Source organism: Alosa pseudoharengus, unplaced genomic scaffold (assembly GCF_046254945.1).
Source record: "Alosa pseudoharengus isolate Yale_2024_CS ecotype anadromous, Long Island Sound unplaced genomic scaffold, YU_APseudo_1.1 YU_APseudo_1.1_scf_20, whole genome shotgun sequence".
Taxonomy (NCBI): Eukaryota; Metazoa; Chordata; class Actinopteri; order Clupeiformes; family Clupeidae; genus Alosa; species Alosa pseudoharengus.
Genome location: NW_027468664.1, coordinates 867501 through 892500, shown reverse-complemented (window position 1 = coordinate 892500; position 25000 = coordinate 867501). Strand labels below are relative to the sequence as shown.

At 46.1% G+C, this 25000-nt stretch overlaps 1 protein-coding gene across 1 annotated transcript in view; it reads left to right on the top strand.

Annotated features, from left to right (window-relative positions):
• The window catches only part of LOC143135861 (leucine-rich repeat-containing protein 17-like), a 37302-nt gene that overhangs the window by 8729 nt on the left and 3573 nt on the right, over positions 1-25000 (top strand). The window contains exon 2 of the mRNA XM_076296184.1: positions 18416-18571. Coding sequence (XP_076152299.1) covers positions 18416-18571 — 156 coding nt within the window. The remainder of the gene's footprint in view (positions 1-18415; positions 18572-25000) is intronic.

Below are 25000 nucleotides of genomic sequence, written 5' to 3'. Positions count from 1 at the left end.
TAATCTCTGGTGTCCAGGGAATGCTGCCCACTTGCTAATCTCTGGTGTCCAGGAAATGCTTGTCCAGGGAATGCTGCCCACTTGCTAATCTCTGGTGTCCAGGGAATGCTGCCCACTTGCTAATCTCTGGTGTCCAGGAAATGCTTGTCCAGGGAATGCTGCCCACTTGCTAATCTCTGGTGTCCAGGAAATGCTTGTCCAGGGAATGCTGCCCACTTGCTAATCTCTGGTGTCCAGGGAATGCTGCCCACTTGCTAATCTCTGGTGTCCAGGAAATGCTTGTCCAGGGAATGCTGCCCACTTGCTAATCTCTGGTGTCCCTTCAGTTACTACAACCTCCAGCCAGCCCGAGTCTCACCCTCTCTATCTCTTTCCCTCTCTCTCTCTTCCTCTCTCCCCTCTCTATCCATCTCTCTTTTACCCTCTCTCTCTCTTCCCTCTCTATCCCTCTCTTCACTTCTCCTTTCTGCTCCATCTTACTTTACAATGTTTCTTCTTTTTTGCCTTTCTTTTCTCCCTCACTCTTTCTTTTTTCTCCCTCTCTATCTCTTCCCCTCTCCCCTTTCTATCCATCTCTCTTCCCCTCTCTCTCTCTCTCTCTCCCCTTCCCTCTCCCTCTCTCTCTTCCTCCCTCTCTCCCTCTCTCTCTCTCTCCTCTCTCCCTCTCTCTCCCCCTCTCTCTCCCCCTCTCCCTCTCCCTCTCTCCCTCCCTCTCTCTCCTCTCCCTCTCTCTCTCTCCCTCTCTCTCTCCCTCTCTCTTCCTCTCTCCTCTCCCTCTCTCTCTCTCCCTCTCTCTCTCCCTCTCTCCTCTCCCTCTCTCTCTCTCCCTCTCTCTCCCCCTCTCTCTCCCTCTCTCTCTCCCTCTCCCTCTCTCTCTCCCTCTCTCTCTCCCTCTCTCCTATCCCTCTCCCTCTCTCTCTCCCTCTCTCTCTCCCTCTCCCTCTCCCTCTCTCCCTCTGTTAGTTGTGTGTTTTGTGGCGTTGGGCTTTTCCACGCTGTCTTGACCGCGGCGTCAGTGCAGAATTACCTCCTGATCTCACACACACACACCACTCACTACGCACACACACACTCACACACACACACCACTCACTACACACTCACACACACAACACTCACTACACACACACACACTCACACACACACACCACACACTACACACACACACACACACACAGGGGCGCAACTACCCATTTTTGAGGGGTATGCAACAACAATATTGGCGCCCCCCCCCCCCCAAAAAAAAAAAAAAAAAAAACCACACAAAATAAAGCAAAACAAAAGACCAATAATTTACACTATTACTGTGTATTAGTGTCTATTGAATATGTTTTTAAAGAAATGCTGCCAATTTGATGTTTAACTTGATGTTATACTTGATAAGTATTGATAAATGGTGCATTGCCACTTTAAGAGAGTCTAAACGGTTCTCATAACGTCCTTTAGCCAGCTAATGCTCACAATGGATAAGGCTGCCAAGGCTGCCTTGTTTGTTTGCACCACATTGACAACACCATATTAAGTTATTACAAGGAGCCTTCATTGTTAGGATATGGAAAAATGTAATGAGTTACTGCTAGCATGACATTTCTGTTTGCAGTTGGCCATTAACAGTGCAGTATGAGCATGGTAGCCACCTAGCTATCTGAATGGAATAGGCTATGTTTCAATCGGCATAATGCTTAACAAACGCTAGTTAGTCTGTTAATTCATATTTGCAAGCCTCTAAGTACAGACGTCATCACTTTAAATCCTACCTGTTGCCTTTCACCGTCCACTTATTTAACTGCTGTCGCATCCCTTGACATGCCATCTCCTTTTCCCTCTTTCTTTTTCTATTTTTAGTCGTCAACAGCTTTTTTTTTTGCTGTATCCATCTTTTTCCATAGACGGCAACTCACTACTCGTAGGCCTATCTGCTCGCCCAGCGCTCACGGCGCCCCCACTCCCTCTTCTATGTCAAAATTCTATAATGGAATCTTATGAGATAGGGCGCCTACTCTAGCCTGTTAGTCCTCTAAAATGTTATAGAACATTGAGAAAAAGTTGAAATGATTTAGAAACGGACAGCAGTAGCTACATATAGAAAATACCAAATATATATATAAATATATATATATATTTTTACCATCGCTTTGGCGCCCCCATGGAGCTGCGCCCCTATGCGCCGCATATAGTGCATACCCACTTTTTGCACCACTGCACACACAACACTCACTACACACACACCACTCACTACACACACACACACACACACACACACAACACTCACTACACACACTCACACACACACACACACACACACAACACTCACTACACACACACACACACACACAACACTCACTACACACACACACACACACAACACTCACTACACACACACACCACTCACTACACACACGCACACGCACACACACACCACTCACTACACACACTCACACACACACACACACACACCACTCACTACACACACACACACACACACCACTCGCTACACACACTCACATACACACCACTCACTACACACACTCACACACACACTCACACACACACACCACTAACTACACACACACACACACACACACACAACACTCACTACACACACACACACACACACACACACAACACTCACTACACACACACACACACACACACACACACACCACTCACTACACACACTCACACACACACACTCACACACACACACCACTAACTACACACACACACACACACACACACACACACACACAACACTCACTACACACACACACACACACACAACACTCACTACACACACACACACACACACACACACACACACACACACACAACACTCACTACACACACACACACACACACACACACACACACCACTCACTACACACACACACACCACTCACTACACACACACACACTCACACACACACACACACACCACACACTACACACACACACACACACACCACTCACTACACACACTCACACACACACACACACACTCACACACACACACCACTAACTACACACACACACACACCACTCACTACACACACACACACACACACAACACTCACTACACACACACACACACACACACACCACTCACTACACACACACACAGCCTGGAAGACATTACAGCTGCAACGGGGTCAAGTAGGGACCAGCTCAACACACACACACACACACACTCTCTCACACACACACGCACCACTCACACACACAAACACTGACACACAAACGAGAGGGTATATAGTATTGGAGAGGGTTTTCTTTTATTTTTTTATCTTATTTGTCCTTTATTTAACCAGGGGGTTCATATTGAGACTATAGTCTCTTTTTCAAATGGTCCCTGGCCAAGAAAGGCAACACTATAAATAAAATGGACCAACAACAAACAGAACCATGCACACATAAACAGCAGCAAACATCAGTTAGTACAGACAAGGACCACAAAAAGCAACAAACAGAGCCACACCACTATTACATAACAACATAACAACACCACACAACACCACAATTACATAACAATATAACAACACCACACAACACCACATTATACAGCAACATAACAATATAACAACACAACACAACACCACTATTACATAACAATATAACAACACCACACAACACCACATTATACAGCAACATAACAATATAACAACACAACACCACTATTACATAACAATATAACAACACCACACAACACCACATTATACAGCAACATAACAATATAACAACACCACACAACACCACATTATACAGCAACATAACAATATAACAACACAACACAACACCACTATTACATAACAATATAACAACACCACACAACACCACATTATACAGCAACATAACAACATAACAACACCACACAACACCACAATTACATAACAATATAACAACACCACACAACACCACATTATACAGCAACATAACAACATAACAACACCACACAACACCACATTATACAGCAACATAACAATATAACAACACCACACAATACCACATTATACAGCAACATAACAATATAACAACACCACACAACACCACATTATACAGCAACATAACAATATAACAACACCACAAAACACCACATTATACAGCAACATAACAACATAACAACACCACACAACACCACTATTACATAACAATATAACAACACCACACAACACCACTATTACATAACAATATAACAACACCACTATTACATAACAACATAACAACACCACTATTACATAACAATATAACAACACCACACAACACCACACCACTATTACATAACAATATAACAACACCACTATTACATAACAATATAACAACACCACTATTACATAACAACATAACAACACCACACAACACCACAATTACATAACAATATAACAACACCACACAACACCACATTATACAGCAACATAACAACATAACAACACCACACAACACCACATTATACAGCAACATAACAATATAACAACACCACACAACACCACATTATACAGCAACATAACAATATAACAACACCACACAACACCACATTATACAGCAACATAACAATATAACAACACCACACAACACCACATTATACAGCAACATAACAATATAACAACACAACACAACACCACATTATACAGCAACATAACAATATAACAACACCACACAACACAACACCACATTATACAGCAACATAACAATATAACAACACCACACAACACCACATTATACAGCAACATAACAATATAACAAAACACAACACAACACCTAACAAGGACAAAAATTAAACACAGCGACAAAAACAGATATAACACAAGAATGTAACATAACAACCAAGACATCACAACAAGCAAAAGCCACAAACAGTAAAAACAAAAGATAAGAACAGTATCCTATATTAAATTACACTTATAGCTGAAGGTCCCTGAGACATACAATTTAAACTCATTTAGTGAGATAAAAGTGCTTAGCTTCAACTGTTTCTGCAGAGCATTCCAGGTTGAAGGGGCATTATAGCGGAATGTAACTTTACCAAATTCAGACAGCAGGTGTAATAAAAAGAATGCTATTGTTAGACCTAAGATTGTACCTATTGTTTTCTACTGAAGATAAAACTGATAAATAAGAATCCTATCACTGCCTTATAAATAAAGACAAGCCAGTGATGCTGTCTACGAACTGAGAGAGGAGGCCAATCTGATAAACTGTATAAGCTGCAGTGATGTGTAGAGTACTCAGCCTTAGTGACAAAGCGCAAGGCAGAAAGATAAACAGAGTCCAGTGAACGTAATACAGATTTGGCTGCATGCATATATAGAATGTCTCCATAGTCCACAACAGACAAAAAGGTAGCAGCTACAAGTTCCTTCCTTACTTTTAGATTAAAACAAGCCTTATTTCTGTAATAAAAATGTAACTTAACTCTCAGCTTCTTTACCAAGACTTCTACATGGGGTTTAAATGAGAGCTTTTCATCTAATAAAAAAAACAGATATTTATAACATGCCACTTTTTCAATTTCTTGGACATGTAGAGTGACAATTTGAGGCAGATCCTGTACATTACAACATATTTTTTGTCTTTTTAGAATTTAGCACCAGTTTTAATTTGAGTAGATTCTTTTGTAATATTATGAAAGCATCCTGCATTTTCTTCAATGCCTCATATGGAGATCTAGCAGGACTGATATGATGGTATCATCTGCGTAGAGGTCTGCGTAGAGGTGTACAACTGCATCTACATTTGTACAAATTTCATGTATGTAAATTGTAAACAACAGAGGCCCTAGTATGGAGCCTTGAGGAACTCCAACTATTAGTTCTGCCTCTCTTGACATAATGGTTTCACATGTGACACACTGGTATCTGTTAGATAGATAGTTTTTAAACCAGTCAATAACATTAACAGACATCCTACATTTAGACAGACATTGTAACAAAATAGTGTGAGCAACTGTATCAAATGCTTTTAAGAGATCAACGAATAATGCTGCACAGGACTCTTTATTGTCAATTGCACTGACAATATCATCAACTACCTTTGTGATTGCTGTGATGGTACTATACCTTTTCCTAAAACCTAATTGAAAAAGGAGTAAGAATATTATTCACTGTTAAGGGTATAGTACTGGAGAGGGTATATAGTATTGGAGAGGGTATATAGAGGGTATATAGTATTGGAGAGGGTATATAGTATTGGAGAGGGTATATAGAGGGTATATAGTATTGGAGAGGGTATATAGAGGGTATATAGTGTTGGAGAGGGTATATAGTGTTGGAGAGGGTATATAGAGGGTATATAGTATTGGAGAGGGTATATAGAGGGTATATAGTATTGAAGAGGGTATATAGTGTTGGAGAGGGTATATAGTATTGGAGAGGGTATATAGTATTGGAGAGAGTATATAGAGGGTATATAGTGTTGGAGAGGGTATATAGTGTTGGAGAGGGTATATAGAGGGTATATAGTGTTGGAGAGGGTATATAGAGGGTATATAGTATCGGAGAGGGTATAGTGTTGGAGAGGGTATATAGTATTGGAGAGGGTATATAGTATTGGAAAGAGTATATAGAGGGTATATAGTGTTGGAGAGGGTATATAGAGGGTATATAGTGTTGGAGAGGGTATATAGTGTTGGAGAGGGTATATAGAGGGTATATAGTATTGGAGAGGGTATATAGAGGGTATATAGTGTTGGAGAGGGTATATAAAGGGTATATAGTATTGGAGAGGGTATATAGTATTGTATATAGTGTTGGAGAGGGTATATAGTGTTGGAGAGGGTATATAGTATTGGAGAGGGTATATAGTGTATGGTGTAACAGGGATAGCAGTATGGAGCAGTACGGAGCAGTACAGAGCAGTACGGAGCAGTACGGAGCAGGATGGAGCAGTATGGTTTAACAGGGATAGCAGTATGGAGCAGTACGGTGTAACAGGGATAGCAGTATGGAGCAGTACAGAGCAGTATGGAGCAGTACGGTGTAACAGGGTGTAACAGGGGGAGCAGTATGGAGCAGTATGGAGCAGTACGGTGTAACAGGGATAGCAGTATGGAGCAGTATGGAGCAGTATGGAGCAGTACAGAGCAGTACGGAGCAGTACGGTGTAACAGGGATAGCAGTATGGAGCAGTATGGAGCAGTATGGCGCAGTACGGTGTAACAGGGATAGCAGTATGGAGCAGTATGGAGCAGTACGGAGCAGTATGGAGCAGTACAGTGTAACAGGGATAGCAGTATGGAGCAGTACGGAGCAGTACAGAGCAGTATTGAGCAGTACAGAGCAGTATGGAGCAGTATGGAGCAGTACAGAGCAGTATGGAGCAGTATGGAGCAGTACGGTGTAACAGGGATAGCAGTATGGAGCAGTACAGAGCAGTATGGAGCAGTACAGAGCAGTATGGAGCAGTATGGAGCAGTACAGAGCAGTATGGAGCAGTATGGAGCAGTACAGAGCAGTATGGAGCAGTACAGAGCAGTATGGAGCAGTATGGAGCAGTATGGAGCAGTACAGAGCAGTATGGAGCAGTACGGTGTAACAGGGATAGCAGTATGGAGCAGTGTGGAGCAGTATGGAGCAGTACAGAGCAGTATGGAGCAGTACAGAGCAGTATGGAGCAGTACGGTGTAACAGGGATAGCAGTATGGAGCAGTACAGAGCAGTATGGAGCAGTACAGAGCAGTACGGAGCAGTATGGAGCAGTACGGTGTGACAGGGATAGCAGTATGGAGCAGTATGGAGCAGTATGGTGTAACAGGGATAGCAGTATGGAGCAGTATGGAGCAGTACAGAGCAGTACGGAGCAGTATGGAGCAGTATGGTGTAACAGGGATAGCAGTATGGAGCAGTACGGAGCAGTACAGAGCAGTATGGAGCAGTATGGAGCAGTATGGAGCAGTACAGTGTAACAGGGATAGCAGTATGGAGCAGTACGGAGCAGTACAGAGCAGTATGGAGCAGTACAGAGCAGTATGGAGCAGTATGGAGCAGTACAGAGCAGTATGGAGCAGTATGGAGCAGTACGGTGTAACAGGGATAGCAGTATGGAGCAGTACAGAGCAGTATGGAGCAGTACAGAGCAGTATGGAGCAGTATGGAGCAGTACAGAGCAGTATGGAGCAGTACAGAGCAGTATGGAGCAGTACAGAGCAGTATGGAGCAGTATGGAGCAGTATGGAGCAGTACAGAGCAGTATGGAGCAGTATGGAGCAGTACAGAGCAGTATGGAGCAGTACGGTGTAACAGGGATAGCAGTATGGAGCAGTATGGAGCAGTATGGAGCAGTACAGAGCAGTATGGAGCAGTACAGAGCAGTATGGAGCAGTACGGTGTAACAGGGATAGCAGTATGGAGCAGTACAGAGCAGTATGGAGCAGTACAGAGCAGTACGGAGCAGTATGGAGCAGTACGGTGTGACAGGGATAGCAGTATGGAGCAGTATGGAGCAGTATGGTGTAACAGGGATAGCAGTATGGAGCAGTATGGAGCAGTACAGAGCAGTACGGAGCAGTTTGGTGTAAAAGGGATAGCAGTATGGAGCAGTACGGAGCAGTACAGAGCAGTATGGAGCAGTATGGAGCAGTATGGAGCAGTACAGTGTAACAGGGATAGCAGTATGGAGCAGTACGGAGCAGTACAGAGCAGTATGGAGCAGTACAGAGCAGTATGGAGCAGTATGGAGCAGTACGGTGTGACAGGGATAGCAGTATGGAGCAGTACAGAGCAGTATGGAACAGTACAGAGCAGTATGGAGCAGTATGGAGCAGTATGGAGCAGTACAGAGCAGTATGGAGCAGTATGGAGCAGTACAGAGCAGTATGGAGCAGTACAGAGCAGTATGGAGCAGTACGGTGTAACAGGGATAGCAGTATGGAGCAGTATGGAGCAGTATGGAGCAGTACAGAGCAGTATGGAGCAGTACAGAGCAGTATGGAGCAGTACGGTGTAACAGGGATAGCAGTATGGAGCAGTACAGAGCAGTATGGAGCAGTACAGAGCAGTACGGAGCAGTACAGAGCAGTATGGAGCAGTACAGAGCAGTACGGAGCAGTATGGAGCAGTACGGTGTAACAGGGATAGCAGTATGGAGCAGTATGGAGCAGTATGGTGTAACAGGGATAGCAGTATGGAGCAGTATGGAGCAGTACAGAGCAGTACGGAGCAGTATGGAGCAGTATGGTGTAACAGGGATAGCAGTATGGAGCAGTACGGAGCAGTACAGAGCAGTATGGAGCAGTATGGAGCAGTACGGTGTAACAGGGATAGCAGTATGGAGCAGTACGGAGCAGTACAGAGCAGTATGGAGCAGTATGGAGCAGTATGGAGCAGTACAGAGCAGTATGGAGCAGTATGGAGCAGTACAGAGCAGTATGGAGCAGTACGGTGTAACAGGGTGTAACAGGGGGAGCAGTATGGAGCAGTATGGAGCAGTACGGTGTAACAGGGATAGCAGTATGGAGCAGTACAGAGCAGTACGGAGCAGTACGGTGTAACAGGGATAGCAGTATGGAGCAGTATGGCGCAGTACGGTGTAACAGGGATAGCAGTATGGAGCAGTATGGAGCAGTACAGAGCAGTATGGAGCAGTATGGAGCAGTACAGTGTAACAGGGATAGCAGTATGGAGCAGTACGGAGCAGTACAGAGCAGTATGGAGCAGTACAGAGCAGTACAGAGCAGTATGGAGCAGTATGGAGCAGTACAGAGCAGTATGGAGCAGTATGGAGCAGTAGAGAGCAGTATGGAGCAGTATGGAGCAGTACGGAGCAGTACAGAGCAGTATGGAGCAGTATGGAGCAGTACGGAGCAGTACAGAGCAGTATGGAGCAGTATGGAGCAGTACGGTGTAACAGGGATAGCAGTATGGAGCAGTATGGAGCAGTATGGCGCAGTACGGTGTAACAGGGATAGCAGTATGGAGCAGTATGGAGCAGTACGGAGCAGTATGGAGCAGTACAGTGTAACAGGGATAGCAGTATGGAGCAGTACGGAGCAGTACAGAGCAGTATGGAGCAGTACAGAGCAGTATGGAGCAGTATGGAGCAGTACAGAGCAGTATGGAGCAGTATGGAGCAGTACGGTGTAACAGGGATAGCAGTATGGAGCAGTACAGACCAGTATGGAGCAGTACAGAGCAGTATGGAGCAGTATGGAGCAGTACAGAGCAGTATGGAGCAGTATGGAGCAGTACAGAGCAGTATGGAGCAGTACAGAGCAGTACGGAGCAGTATGGAGCAGTACGGTGTAACAGGGATAGCAGTATGGAGCAGTATGGAGCAGTATGGTGTAACAGGGATAGCAGTATGGAGCAGTATGGAGCAGTACAGAGCAGTACGGAGCAGTATGGAGCAGTATGGTGTAACAGGGATAGCAGTATGGAGCAGTATGGAGCAGTATGGAGCAGTACAGAGCAGTATGGAGCAGTACAGAGCAGTATGGAGTAGTACGGTGTAACAGGGATAGCAGTATGGAGCAGTACAGAGCAGTATGGAGCAGTACAGAGCAGTACGGAGCAGTACAGAGCAGTATGGAGCAGTACAGAGCAGTACGGAGCAGTATGGAGCAGTATGGTGTAACAGGGATAGCAGTATGGAGCAGTATGGAGCAGTATGGTGTAACAGGGATAGCAGTATGGAGCAGTATGGAGCAGTACAGAGCAGTACGGAGCAGTATGGAGCAGTATGGTGTAACAGGGATAGCAGTATGGAGCAGTACGGAGCAGTACAGAGCAGTATGGAGCAGTATGGAGCAGTATGGAGCAGTACAGTGTAACAGGGATAGCAGTATGGAGCAGTACGGAGCAGTACAGAGCAGTATGGAGCAGTATGGAGCAGTATGGAGCAGTACAGAGCAGTATGGAGCAGTATGGAGCAGTACAGAGCAGTATGGAGCAGTACGGTGTAACAGGGTGTAACAGGGGGAGCAGTATGGAGCAGTATGGAGCAGTACGGTGTAACAGGGATAGCAGTATGGAGCAGTACAGAGCAGTACGGAGCAGTACGGTGTAACAGGGATAGCAGTATGGAGCAGTATGGCGCAGTACGGTGTAACAGGGATAGCAGTATGGAGCAGTATGGAGCAGTACAGAGCAGTATGGAGCAGTATGGAGCAGTACAGTGTAACAGGGATAGCAGTATGGAGCAGTACGGAGCAGTACAGAGCAGTATGGAGCAGTACAGAGCAGTACAGAGCAGTATGGAGCAGTATGGAGCAGTACAGAGCAGTATGGAGCAGTATGGAGCAGTAGAGAGCAGTATGGAGCAGTATGGAGCAGTACGGAGCAGTACAGAGCAGTATGGAGCAGTATGGAGCAGTACAGAGCAGTATGGAGCAGTACGGTGTAACAGGGATAGCAGTATGGAGCAGTATGGAGCAGTATGGCGCAGTACGGTGTAACAGGGATAGCAGTATGGAGCAGTATGGAGCAGTACGGAGCAGTATGGAGCAGTACAGTGTAACAGGGATAGCAGTATGGAGCAGTACGGAGCAGTACAGAGCAGTATGGAGCAGTACAGAGCAGTATGGAGCAGTATGGAGCAGTACAGAGCAGTATGGAGCAGTATGGAGCAGTACGGTGTAACAGGGATAGCAGTATGGAGCAGTACAGAGCAGTATGGAGCAGTACAGAGCAGTATGGAGCAGTATGGAGCAGTATGGAGCAGTACAGAGCAGTATGGAGCAGTATGGAGCAGTACAGAGCAGTATGGAGCAGTACAGAGCAGTATGGAGCAGTATGGAGCAGTATGGAGCAGTACAGAGCAGTATGGAGCAGTACGGTGTAACAGGGATAGCAGTATGGAGCAGTATGGAGCAGTATGGAGCAGTACAGAGCAGTATGGAGCAGTACAGAGCAGTATGGAGCAGTACGGTGTAACAGGGATAGCAGTATGGAGCAGTACAGAGCAGTATGGAGCAGTACAGAGCAGTACGGAGCAGTATGGAGCAGGATGGTGTGACAGGGATAGCAGTATGGAGCAGTATGGAGCAGTATGGTGTAACAGGGATAGCAGTATGGAGCAGTATGGAGCAGTACAGAGCAGTACGGAGCAGTATGGAGCAGTATGGTGTAACAGGGATAGCAGTATGGAGCAGTACGGAGCAGTACAGAGCAGTATGGAGCAGTATGGAGCAGTATGGAGCAGTACAGTGTAACAGGGATAGCAGTATGGAGCAGTACGGAGCAGTACAGAGCAGTATGGAGCAGTACAGAGCAGTATGGAGCAGTATGGAGCAGTACAGAGCAGTATGGAGCAGTATGGAGCAGTACGGTGTAACAGGGATAGCAGTATGGAGCAGTACAGAGCAGTATGGAGCAGTACAGAGCAGTATGGAGCAGTATGGAGCAGTATGGAGCAGTACAGAGCAGTATGGAGCAGTACAGAGCAGTATGGAGCAGTACAGAGCAGTATGGAGCAGTATGGAGCAGTATGGAGCAGTACAGAGCAGTATGGAGCAGTACGGTGTAACAGGGATAGCAGTATGGAGCAGTATAGAGCAGTATGGAGCAGTACAGAGCAGTATGGAGCAGTACAGAGCAGTATGGAGCAGTACGGTGTAACAGGGATAGCAGTATGGAGCAGTACAGAGCAGTATGGAGCAGTACAGAGCAGTACGGAGCAGTATGGAGCAGTACGGTGTGACAGGGATAGCAGTATGGAGCAGTATGGAGCAGTATGGTGTAACAGGGATAGCAGTATGGAGCAGTATGGAGCAGTACAGAGCAGTACGGAGCAGTATGGAGCAGTATGGTGTAACAGGGATAGCAGTATGGAGCAGTACGGAGCAGTACAGAGCAGTATGGAGCAGTATGGAGCAGTATGGAGCAGTACAGTGTAACAGGGATAGCAGTATGGAGCAGTACGGAGCAGTACAGAGCAGTATGGAGCAGTACAGAGCAGTATGGAGCAGTATGGAGCAGTACGGTGTAACAGGGATAGCAGTATGGAGCAGTATAGAGCAGTATGGAGCAGTATGGAGCAGTATGGAGCAGTACAGAGCAGTATGGAGCAGTATGGAGCAGTACAGAGCAGTATGGAGCAGTATGGCGCAGTACGGTGTAACAGGGATAGCAGTATGGAGCAGTATGGAGCAGTACAGAGCAGTATGGAGCAGTATGGAGCAGTACAGTGTAACAGGGATAGCAGTATGGAGCAGTACGGAGCAGTACAGAGCAGTATGGAGCAGTACAGAGCAGTACAGAGCAGTATGGAGCAGTATGGAGCAGTACAGAGCAGTATGGAGCAGTATGGAGCAGTAGAGAGCAGTATGGAGCAGTATGGAGCAGTACGGAGCAGTACAGAGCAGTATGGAGCAGTATGGAGCAGTACAGAGCAGTATGGAGCAGTATGGAGCAGTACGGTGTAACAGGGATAGCAGTATGGAGCAGTATGGAGCAGTATGGAGCAGTACGGTGTAACAGGGGGAGCAGTACAGAGCAGTATGGAGCAGTACAGAGCAGTACGGAGCAGTACAGAGCAGTATGGAGCAGTACAGAGCAGTACGGAGCAGTATGGAGCAGTACGGTGTAACAGGGATAGCAGTATGGAGCAGTATGGAGCAGTATGGTGTAACAGGGATAGCAGTATGGAGCAGTATGGAGCAGTACAGAGCAGTACGGAGCAGTATGGAGCAGTATGGTGTAACAGGGATAGCAGTATGGAGCAGTACGGAGCAGTACAGAGCAGTATGGAGCAGTATGGAGCAGTACATAGCAGTATGGAGCAGTATGGAGCAGTACAGAGCAGTATGGAGCAGTATGGTGTAACAGGGTGTAACAGGGGGAGCAGTATGGAGCAGTATGGAGCAGTACGGTGTAACAGGTATAGCAGTATGGAGCAGTATGGAGCAGTACAGAGCAGTACGGAGCAGTACGGTGTAACAGGGATAGCAGTATGGAGCAGTATGGAGCAGTACGGAGCAGTATGGAGCAGTACAGTGTAACAGGGATAGCAGTATGGAGCAGTACGGAGCAGTACAGAGCAGTATGGAGCAGTACAGAGCAGTATGGAGCAGTATGGAGCAGTACAGAGCAGTATGGAGCAGTACGGTGTAACAGGGATAGCAGTATGGAGCAGTACAGAGCAGTATGGAGCAGTATGGAGCAGTATGGAGCAGTACAGAGCAGTATGGAGCAGTACAGAGCAGTATGGAGCAGTACGGTGTAACAGGGATAGCAGTATGGAGCAGTATGGAGCAGTACAGAGCAGTACAGAGCAGTATGGAGCAGTATGGTGTAACAGGGATAGCAGTATGGAGCAGTACGGAGCAGTACAGAGCAGTATGGAGCAGTATGGAGCAGTATGGAGCAGTACAGAGCAGTATGGAGCAGTACGGTGTAACAGGGTGTAACAGGGGGAGCAGTATGGAGCAGTATGGAGCAGTACGGTGTAACAGGGATAGCAGTATGGAGCAGTATGGAGCAGTACAGAGCAGTACGGAGCAGTACGATGTAACAGGGATAGCAGTATGGAGCAGTATGGAGCAGTATGGCGCAGTACGGTGTAACAGGGATAGCAGTATGGAGCAGTATGGAGCAGTACGGAGCAGTATAGAGCAGTATGGAGCAGTATGGAGCAGTACAGAGCAGTATGGAGCAGTACGGTGTAACAGGGATAGCAGTATGGAGCAGTACAGAGCAGTATGGAGCAGTACAGAGCAGTATGGAGCAGTACGGAGCAGTACGGAGCAGTATGGAGCAGTACAGAGCAGTATGGAGCAGTACGGTGTAACAGGGATAGCAGTATGGAGCAGTACAGAGCAGTATGGAGCAGTATGGAGCAGTACAGAGCAGTATGGAGCAGTACGGAGCAGTAGAGAGCAGTATGGAGCAGTACAGAGCAGTATGGAGCAGTACAGAGCAGTATGGAGCAGTATGGAGCAGTACAGAGCAGTATGGAGCAGTATGGAGCAGTACGGTGTAACAGGGATAGCAGTATGGAGTACAGAGCAGTATGGAGCAGTATGGAGCAGTACAGAGCAGTATGGAGCAGTACAGAGCAGTATGGAGCAGTATGGAGCAGTACGGAGCAGTATGGAGCAGTACAGAGCAGTATGGAGCAGTACGGTGTAACAGGGATAGCAGTATGGAGCAGTACAGAGCAGTATGGAGCAGTATGGAGCAGTACAGAGCAGTATGGAGCAGTACGGAGCAGTACAGAGCAGTATGGAGCAGTTTACGGTGTAACTGGGATAGCAGGTGTTCTGCTGACCTGGCAGGAAGTCCGGGAGTGTGTGGACATGTTCAGATGTTCAGGGAGGAAGTCTGGCGGCGTGTGTGCATGTTTGGAATAGCAGCACACACACACACACACACACAGCATACCTGATGACATTTCCGTCTGTGTGTGTGTGTGTGTGTGCTGGATGTGGTGGGTTGTGAGATGAAGAGATGAAGTCTGCAGCAGTCTGGCTTCAGTAGCAGGGCCATGGGTCAGGACCGGTCAGTAGCAGGGCCGTGGGTCAGGACCGGTCTGTAGCAGGGCCGTGGGTCAGGACCGGTCAGTAGCAGGGCCGTGGGTCAGGACCGGTCTGTTCTGGGGTTCCGGGCTGGTTCTGAGGTGTGTAACCCTCTGGGGGCAGGTGCTGGTTCTGAGGTGTGTAACCCTCTGGGGGCAGGTGCTGGTTCTGTCCCGTTCTAGCCCGAGTGAAGTATCCTCTAGACAATAAACAGCTCTTTGGGTCATACTCAGAGTGTGTGTGTGTGTGTGTGTGTGTGTGTGTGTGTGTTGGTCAGTAGTATCTGCTAGCTTAACTACACTTCTCCGTTACGTGGCAGTAGTGTCGTTATTTTTTGAAACAGAAAACTTTTTTTTTGGACCATGTAGTGCGGTAACGTTCACAGAAGCTACATTCCAGAGCATTTGTGGAGCTCACAGCAGAGCTTCCTTCTGAGCGTCATCTGAGCATGCTAGTTCAGATCTATGGAGCTCTCCTGAGCCATACATGCTAGTTCAGATCTGTGACGGTCACAGCATACATGCTAGTTCAGATCTATGGCGCTCACATGCTAGTTCAGATCTATGGCGCTCACAGCATACATGCTAGTTCAGATCTATGGCGCTCACAGCATACATGCTAGTTCAGATCTATGCAATGACTCTGGCAGACGTGATGCATTTGTCCAAGGAAAGCTGAGAAGAGACAGGTATTGGTCCTAGAGCTAACCCTAACCCAGGCATTGGTCCTCTGTTGCATTACACTGTCTGGGAAACATTTACTCTATGCGGTGTAAACTTCTAAGTGTTAGACTCAAACTAAACTTCTAAGGGTTAGACCCAAACTAAACTTCTATGGCAGAACTGAAGCAACACAATTGTACGACAAAGAAGACATTGGTGGTTCTACAGATAGCATTATGTGGTTTTATTGCACAATGTCTATAAAATAGGCTGTCCAAATTGTTTAACTTGCACATGGTAAAGATAACCTGACTGGCCTAACTTCCATGTTCACACACACACACACACACACACACACACTGACTGGCTAACTTCGTACTTTTTTAAAAGTGTTAGTGCCTGTGTGTTCTGGTGACTGTCTGTAAACATGAGTGGTGTGTGTTAAGTGGTGTGTGTTAGTGTGTGTGCGTTAGTGTGTGTGTATGTGTGTGTGCATTAGTGTGTGTGTGAACATGAAAGTGGTGTGTGTTAGTGTGTGTGTAAACATGAAAGTGGTGTGTGTATGTGTGTGTGTGTCTGTGTGTGTGAACATGAAAGTGGTGTGTGTTAGTGTGTGTTAGTGTGTGTGAGCCAGAGCGGGCTCTAATATAAACACTGCTCTCTCCATTTGGCCTGATTGCTCCCATTCTGAAGCACTTAGCTCTCCCTTCCATTCAAACTTGGTGTGTGTGTGTGTGTGTGTGTGCGTGTGTGTGTTGGCTGTCCTCCACAGTCAGTGGGATGAAGGTGAAACATTACTCTCGTCTGAAATCAGCGGTACACTAACACATGCACACACACACTAACACATGCACACACTCATTAACACAAACACTAACACATGCACACACTCATTAACACATTTTAATTCTTTATTTAAATCCACAAATCATATTACAACAGACAGGATTCAAATATTTTAAGAGATAAGATAGGGCTTTGTCACTCAATGGTATTCAGGGGTACAAAAAACATCTCCTAAAGCCATACTGCAAGGCTGCCTATAACTGCAGATATGGAGCAAAACTTTGCTAGCTGTTTTGTTTTTCTGCTGGAGAGCCCTGCCAGCCTTAACCCACTGAAAACAAGTTTGTGGACATGCCCCAAGCTGCCAAAGATCAACACCACTAGCTTGCATTGATAGCCTAGATCACATAGTTTTATCCGTATGGGTTGGTACTTCATGATTTTTTATCATTAAAAGCCATGTCCATGTAGAGATCGTACACACATCCTATTTCAAGTATAAGTACTTCCCTTCTGTCTCGGTCTAAAAACACAACATCAGGGGTGTTAGGGATGTAACAAAATACATCAGTGGAGCTGTTAAACCAACACACACACACACACACTAACACATGTACACACTTATTAACACACACACTAACACATGCACACACACACACAAACACATGTACACACTCATTAATACACACACACTCTAACACATGCACACACTCATTAATACATGCACACACACACACATTAACACACACACACACACACTAACACATGCACACACTCATTAACACACACACACTCATTAACACACACACACTAACACATGCACACACACACACACACAAACTAACACATGAACACACTAACACATGCACACACACTAACACATGCACACACTCATTAACACACACACACACTAACACATGCCCACACTCATTAACACACACACTAACACGCTGTGGAATCAGTGGCGTTCTAACCTAGGGACCAGCCTTGTCCAGACTGGACTCTGTTCCAATATATGGGCACCCTGCTGTAAGCTCTCGCCAGACACACACACACACACACGCGAGCAAGCATTCAGTCTCTATACAGGTAGATAACATATGTGCTACCTCCACATGGTTACAGAACACACATGTGCTGTCTCTCTCTAGAGGACACGTGGTGTGGCCAGGGAACAGATCAGCCAGTGAACAGCAGCTACGTTTTCAGCAACTCTTTAAGAACAGCAGTAAGAACAGCAACTCTTCATTAACAGGAACTCTTTAAGAACAGCAGCTCCTTAAGAACAGCAGCTCTTTAAGAACAGCAGCTCTTCATTAACAGCAGCTCCTTAAGGACAGCAGCTCCTTAAGAACAGCAAGTCTTTAACTCTTTAAGAACAGCAGCTCTTTAAGAACAGCAGCTCCTTAAGAACAGAAGCTCCTTAAGAACAGCAGCTCCTTAAGAACAGCAAGTCTTTAACTCTTTAAGAACAGCAGCTCCTTAAGGACTCGTGTCATTCGTTAACTCTCTCCCCGCCTCCCCACAGATCTGAAGTACGTCCCTGCGGACATCCCGCCGGACATCGTGAAGATGGACGTGTCCACTAACAGCATCCAGAAGCTGAGGCCGCGGGACTTTGCCACAGCTAAAGATCTGAAGACGCTGAACCTCAGCAGTAACAGTCTGGAGAGTATCGACACGGGTAAGCAGGACAGCTCCCATGTTCTAGAGACCCATGTTCTACCCCTAATCAAACCCTAACTCTCCCTGGTTCCAACCCATGTTCTACCCCTAATCCAACCCTAACTCTCCCTGGTTCTGACCCACGTTCTACCCCTCACCCTAGCTCTGTTCTGGCCCAGTTCTAATAAATAAGGAACAGAATGCACACCCTCCGAGGTGCTGGCAAGGGAAAATAAACTAAAACTTGGTCACCGCACACTCTATCTCTTTTTCCTTTTATTTATCCCAACGTTTCGGCCAGTCAGCCTTTGTCAAGGTTCCTTATTCTGACCCATGTTCTAGTCCTGTACTAGCCCTAACTCTAGTCCTGTTCTGGTCCGTGTTCTAGTCCTGTACTAGCCCTAACTCTAGTCCTGTTCTGGTCCGTGTTCTAGTCCTGTACTAGCCCTAACTCTAGTCCTGTTCTGGTCCGTGTTCTAGTCCTGTACTAGCCCTAACTCTAGTCCTGTTCTGACCCGTGTTCTAGTCCTGTACTAGCCCTAACTCTAGTCCTGTTCTGGTCCGTGTTCTAGTCCTGTACTAGCCCTAACTCTAGTCCTGTTCTGGTCCGTGTTCTAGTCCTGTACTAGCCCTAACTCTAGTCCTGTTCTGGTCCGTGTTCTTCCCCTAGCCCTCACACACAAAACACAACCATAACCTTTTAGCTTCACAGACTTCACACAACCATAACCTTTTAGCTTCACAGACTTCACACAACCATAACCTTTTAGCTTCACAGACTTCACAAACAACTATTTTGGTTGATTTTAGTGGTACTCCACCTATAGAAACAGGACCTCTCTCTGCTGGTCTGCTTTGGAGATGAGTGGTTCTCTCTGCTGTTCTCTGAGTGCTTTGGAGATGAGTGGTTCCCGTGGGGGCTGATGCGGTCCACATGCGGCCCACATGCGTACTGACTCAGCGTGTGTAAACAGTTGGCATGACTCAGCGCGTGTAAACAGTTGGCATGACTCAGCGCGTGTAAACAGTTGGCATGACTCAGCGCGTGTAAACAGTTGGCATGACTCAGCGTGTGTAAACAGTTGGCATTGCTATGCTGTGCTGGAGAAAATGCTATGGAATAGATGAATGCAGAGATCTCACGAGATCTGCGGTTTACATGTGCAGGATCTCACCAGAGCAATGTGTGCTGTTTACATGCAAACCACACAATAAGCTCCCCTAATGGCCCTATAATGAGTGTGGAACTCAGAGACAGCCTCAAACGGGCTTTAAATGTTCCCCGTGGTCGCCTAATTTGTCTCTCTGAGATGCTCTGTGCAGTGTGCCGTGTGTGTGTGTGTGCCATGTCTCTCTGAGATGGTTTGACGGGAGGACTCCTCAGACAGACTCATTGGTGTTTACCTCAAGAGCAGTGAAATAAGATGGTCACGCAGACACACACACACACACACACACACTTGTGTCTGATCAGAAAGTCTCCTGTGACTGTTGCGTAAAAGTGCCCTCAGCAGTTTCCATTGCCGTGCAGAGAGATCAAAGCCAGACCTGAGTCACAGCTACATGCTAACCTCATTAAACAGAGACAGGCTCACAGCTACATGCTAACCTCATTAAACAGAGACAGGCTCACAGCTACATGCTAACCTCATTAAACAGAGACAGGCTCACAGCTACATGCTAAACTCAGCTACATGCTAACCTCATTAAACAGAGACAGGCTCACAGCTACATGCTAACCTCATTAAACAGAGACAGGCTCACAGCTACATGCTAACCTCAGCTACATGCTAACCTCATTAAACAGAGACAGGCTCACAGCTACATGCTAACCTCAGCTACATGCTAACCTCATTAAACAGAGACAGGCAAAGCCAGACCGGAGGCTCACAGCTACATGCTACCTCATTAAACAGAGACAGGCTCACAGCTACATGCTAACCTCAGCTACATGTTAACCTCATTAAACAGAGACAGGCAAACTAGATGTTGCAAATAGTGTTGTAAGGGTGCGCGTACAAATCCGCTTGGAGCTCCAGTGGAATTTAGATTTTACGACGAGAGTTCTCTTTCGCCGAGTGCGGCGGAAATAAGGCACCCACCAGCCCAGCACCAAACTACGGAGCAAATAGGCTACGGAACACTCATTAGCACAGCAACAGATAGGCAACGGAACCCGCATTAGCACAGCAACAGATAGGCAACGGAAACCTCATTAGCACAGCTACGGAACACTCATTAGCACAGCAACAGATAGGCTACGGAACACTCATTAGCACAGCAACAGATAGGCTACGGAACACTCATTAGCACAGCAACAGATAGGCTGTATGACACTCAGATGTCTCAACAGATTTCACATCAGTTTTCTTCATAATAGACATGACCCTCATCAGCATCACAACAGTCACACAGACGATTGGCTTCAGAACATACAGACAAAATAGCTTAAGAACACATTCATACGTTTTCCCAACGGTCGGGGGTGTGCACTATGGTGTATGCCTTGAACCATAACGATCATTTGATTGGCTGGTGCCTGGCGTTTCTGTCCGTTGGTTCAGCAAAAGTTGAACATTTCTCAAGTTTTTGATGGAGGCGACGGGGGCGACGCAATCGTCTGGGGGCACCATCATCATCATAAAGGCGACGCAAGCGTCTGGGGGCGCCATCATCATCATAAAGGCGACGCAAGCGTCTGGGGGCGCCATCATCATCATAAAGGCGACGCAAGCGTCTGGGGGCAGACGTCATCATAAGGGCGACAGATGGCATATTGTATATACTTATTCGCAAAAACCACCGCGGCCATATTGTTGATATTCGTTCCAGTTCTATAGGCCAGTCTATGTGACAATCGCCTGCAGCGCTTAGATTTGAGCTGAGCAGAGCACACAGGTTGCTCACAACCTGCAGTCAAGGACTTTGCTTAAGTAGTTTAAAGTGGGTTAGCCAGTGATCGTTCTTGTCTGATAACTTCTACAGGAGGATCTATGATGCAACTATATGGTCTGGAGGCAGAAAAGGCTAACATATTTCTCTGTAACATTTCCAAAATCCAAGTGAACAAAACACTATACAAATCAGAATTATCTACTGATATCTTTCTTCGCTGAGTTTTTTCCTAGTATTTGCCACTTGCTGTGCATAGCCTAAGCTGAGCTGAGAAGGGCGCGCCGCACCATCAATATATTAGCCTAGGCTACTGTGAAATGTTGGCTAACATTGCCTACCCAGCAATGCTGTCTATGCAAATGCAATATGTCCAAAGGTAATCTACGGTATAGCCGACTACATCAGGCTACTGCTGGTGTCTCCGCATATTGCATAGGGGCAGCTGTCTGCTATCTGTACTGTCTAAAATGTATTTAACTTAAGCCCACAGAGGACAATATAATATAGTATAGCAGTGTTTCCCACAGAATTGGATTCAATTTGTGGCGGTAGCTGACTTGGACAAGGGGGGGGGGGGGGGCGGCTGTCACTTTAACACGTTTGTGAGGGAACCCTTGCAAGTTGCAATTGTAACACAGTTTAAAGGCTGCTGATGTGTGGATGCAATTCATAACGGTTTCTACATAGTTAAAATAAAGGTTCGTACTTCTCCTTGGGACAAGCACTTTTGAATTTTAGAAAACACTTTTCCATTTACATCGGGATTTTGCAAACATTCAGTGTCAGAGTCAATAAAATGAGCCCTTCAACGAAATTGACAAGCAGCTGTAAGTAGGCTAAGCATGCTAAATTCGACATCCAAACAGTATTCTAACGTTAGCTTTGAGATACTGCTTGATTGCATAACTTAACTTAGTAGGCTACATTGAAGAGACTATCTATATTGTGATAAGATCTTAGCAGAGTTAACTTCAATGCAGCAGTTTTGAACAAATTTGCGCAGCATGGTCACGATGCTAAGCGGATTTAATAGCAATTTAGCCAGACGTCTTCTATGCAATGCTTCTATGTGGCAACAACAATCCTTCAACAATCGTGAATATTTTGTTAAATGCACGTGCAGAGGAGGGGCAGCGGGCTACGAGAGAGAGCGGGGCGGGGCAAGGAAAGGCTGCGTGCGTAAAAAGCGCAGCTCAATGGCAATGCAAGGATTTGATCTTATATTTAATTTAAATTAAATTACATTAAACATAGAATATTTATGTGTGGCGGCCGATTTTTATTGTGTGGCCCCCCGCCACAGATTAGTCAATGTATGGGAATCACTGGTATAGTAATATAATATAGAAGGCTATTAATAATACAAATATAATAATGGCGATGGATGTGAGGAGTTGGTTGTAAGTTAGCCTATTTATCCATCTAGCCACACGTCTCTCCTGCGCTGACTCAACTCCTTAACTCAACTCAGTCTCATTCTCTTGTTTTCTGACCATAGCTGTCAACATTAAGCAACGAAAATAAGGTTTTTTCCGGGTTACTCACCCAACATACAGGAAAAATTCAGCATTCGTCTTTCTGTTGCTATCTCTCTGCTGAGAGCACGAATTAATAGGCTACTACAAAACTGCTGCACTAACTAAACGAGGTGTGACGCTAGGTCTAATGAGACTTTGCTTAAAGATTGGCGTCAAATCGTGATCTCTCTCACACTGTTCTGATGACTCTAAAGTCGGCTTCAGGCAAGCAAAATGATGCTTTAAAAACATATTTTCGCTGGAAGGGCCGGGGGTAGCAGCAGGCCAACAGTACAGAGATGACAAGTCCGATGGGCTAATGTTATGAGAGTAATAAAATTTACGGGAAAATATTAAAACAGGAAGACAGCTGGGAAAAAGTTGACAGGTATGTTGTGACAGTGGGTGACTCTAGGGCTCTTTGCTGTTGTTAGGACGGCCTGTAGCCTATTGCGCAACATAGGCCTACCATCACGTTACATTTTGTACAGATAAATAAATAGCCTACAGCGATACTGCCGACGCTGTCGCGCTTGTCAATTGACAGCTGCATTAAATAGACCTATCTATGCATTTTCTATATCATCTTTATCTGTATGGCTGTTGTTAGGACGGCCTGTATGGCTGTTGTTAGGACGGCCTGTATGGCTGTTGTTAGAAAGGCTTGTAGCCTATTGCACAACATAGGCCTACCATCACGTTAAATTGTGTACAAATAAATAAATAGCCTACAACGATAATACCGGCGCTGTCGCGCTTGTCATTGACAGCTGCATTAAATAGACCTACCTATGCATTTTCAACAAAATGGCCGCTGCAAACGTTATTACCTGATTATTACGTAGATCGAATATGCCTAATAGACTATTCTTGTTTGTAGTTCCTAGGATGGTGGAATGAGTTACCAATCACTACCAGAGCAGGGGCGCCCCTCTCTTCTGAGAGCGCCTCCTCTCTTCAGCACCTCCTCTCTTCAGCACCTCCTCTCCTCTCAATGCAAAACACTCTTTTGAGAGCACCTCCTCTCTTCAGCACCTTCTCTCTTCAGCACCTCCTCTCTTCAGCACCTCCTCTCCTCTCAATGCAAAACACTCTTCTGAGAGCACCCCCTCTCTTCAGCACCTCCTCTCTTCAGCACCTCCTCTCCTCTCAATGCAAAACACTCTTCTGAGAGCACCTCCTCTCTTCAGCACCTTCTCTCTTCAGCACCTCCTCTCTTCAGCACCTCCTCTCCTCTCAATGCAAAACACTCTTCTGAGAGCACCTCCTCTCTTCAGCACCTTCTCTCTTCAGCACCTCCTCTCTTCAGCACCTCCTCTCCTCTCAATGCAAAACACTCTTCTGAGAGCACCTCCTCTCTTCAGCACCTCCTCTCTTCAGCACCTCCTCTCCTCTCAATGCAAAACACTCTTCTGAGAGCACCTCCTCTCTAAACTTGTCCAATGAGCCTGACTTCAAATGCCCTTTTCACCCACTACTCTGTCTATCTAGATCACTTGATGCATGTGTGTGTGTGTGTGTGTGTGGTGTGTGTGTGTGTGTGTGTCTGTGTGTGTGTGTGTGTGTGTGTGTGTGTGTGTGTGTGGTGTGTGTGTGTGTGTGTGTGTGTGTGTGTGTGTGTGTGTGTGTGTGGTGTGTGTGTGTGTGTGTGTGTGTGTGTGTGTGTGTGTGTGTGTGTGTGTGTGTGTGTGTGTGTGTGTGTGTGTGTGTGTGTGTGTGTGTGTGTGTGTGTGTGTGTGTGTGTGTGTGTGTGTGGTGTGTGTGTGTGTGTGTGTCTGTGTGTGTGTCTCTGTGTGTGTTGTGTGTGTGTGTGTGTGTGTGTTTCTGTATGGTGTGTGTGTGTGTGTCTGTGTGTGTGTGTGGTGTGTGTGTGTGTGTGTGTGTGTGTGTGTGTGCTTAAACGATTAGTATTTGTGTTTAATACTGTAATGTCTTCTTTTGCACTTCCTGTAGCTGCGATGCCAGATCTCTCACACATGTGTGCGTGTGTGGTGTGTGTGTGTGTCTGTGTGTGTGTGTGTGTGTCAGTGTGTGTG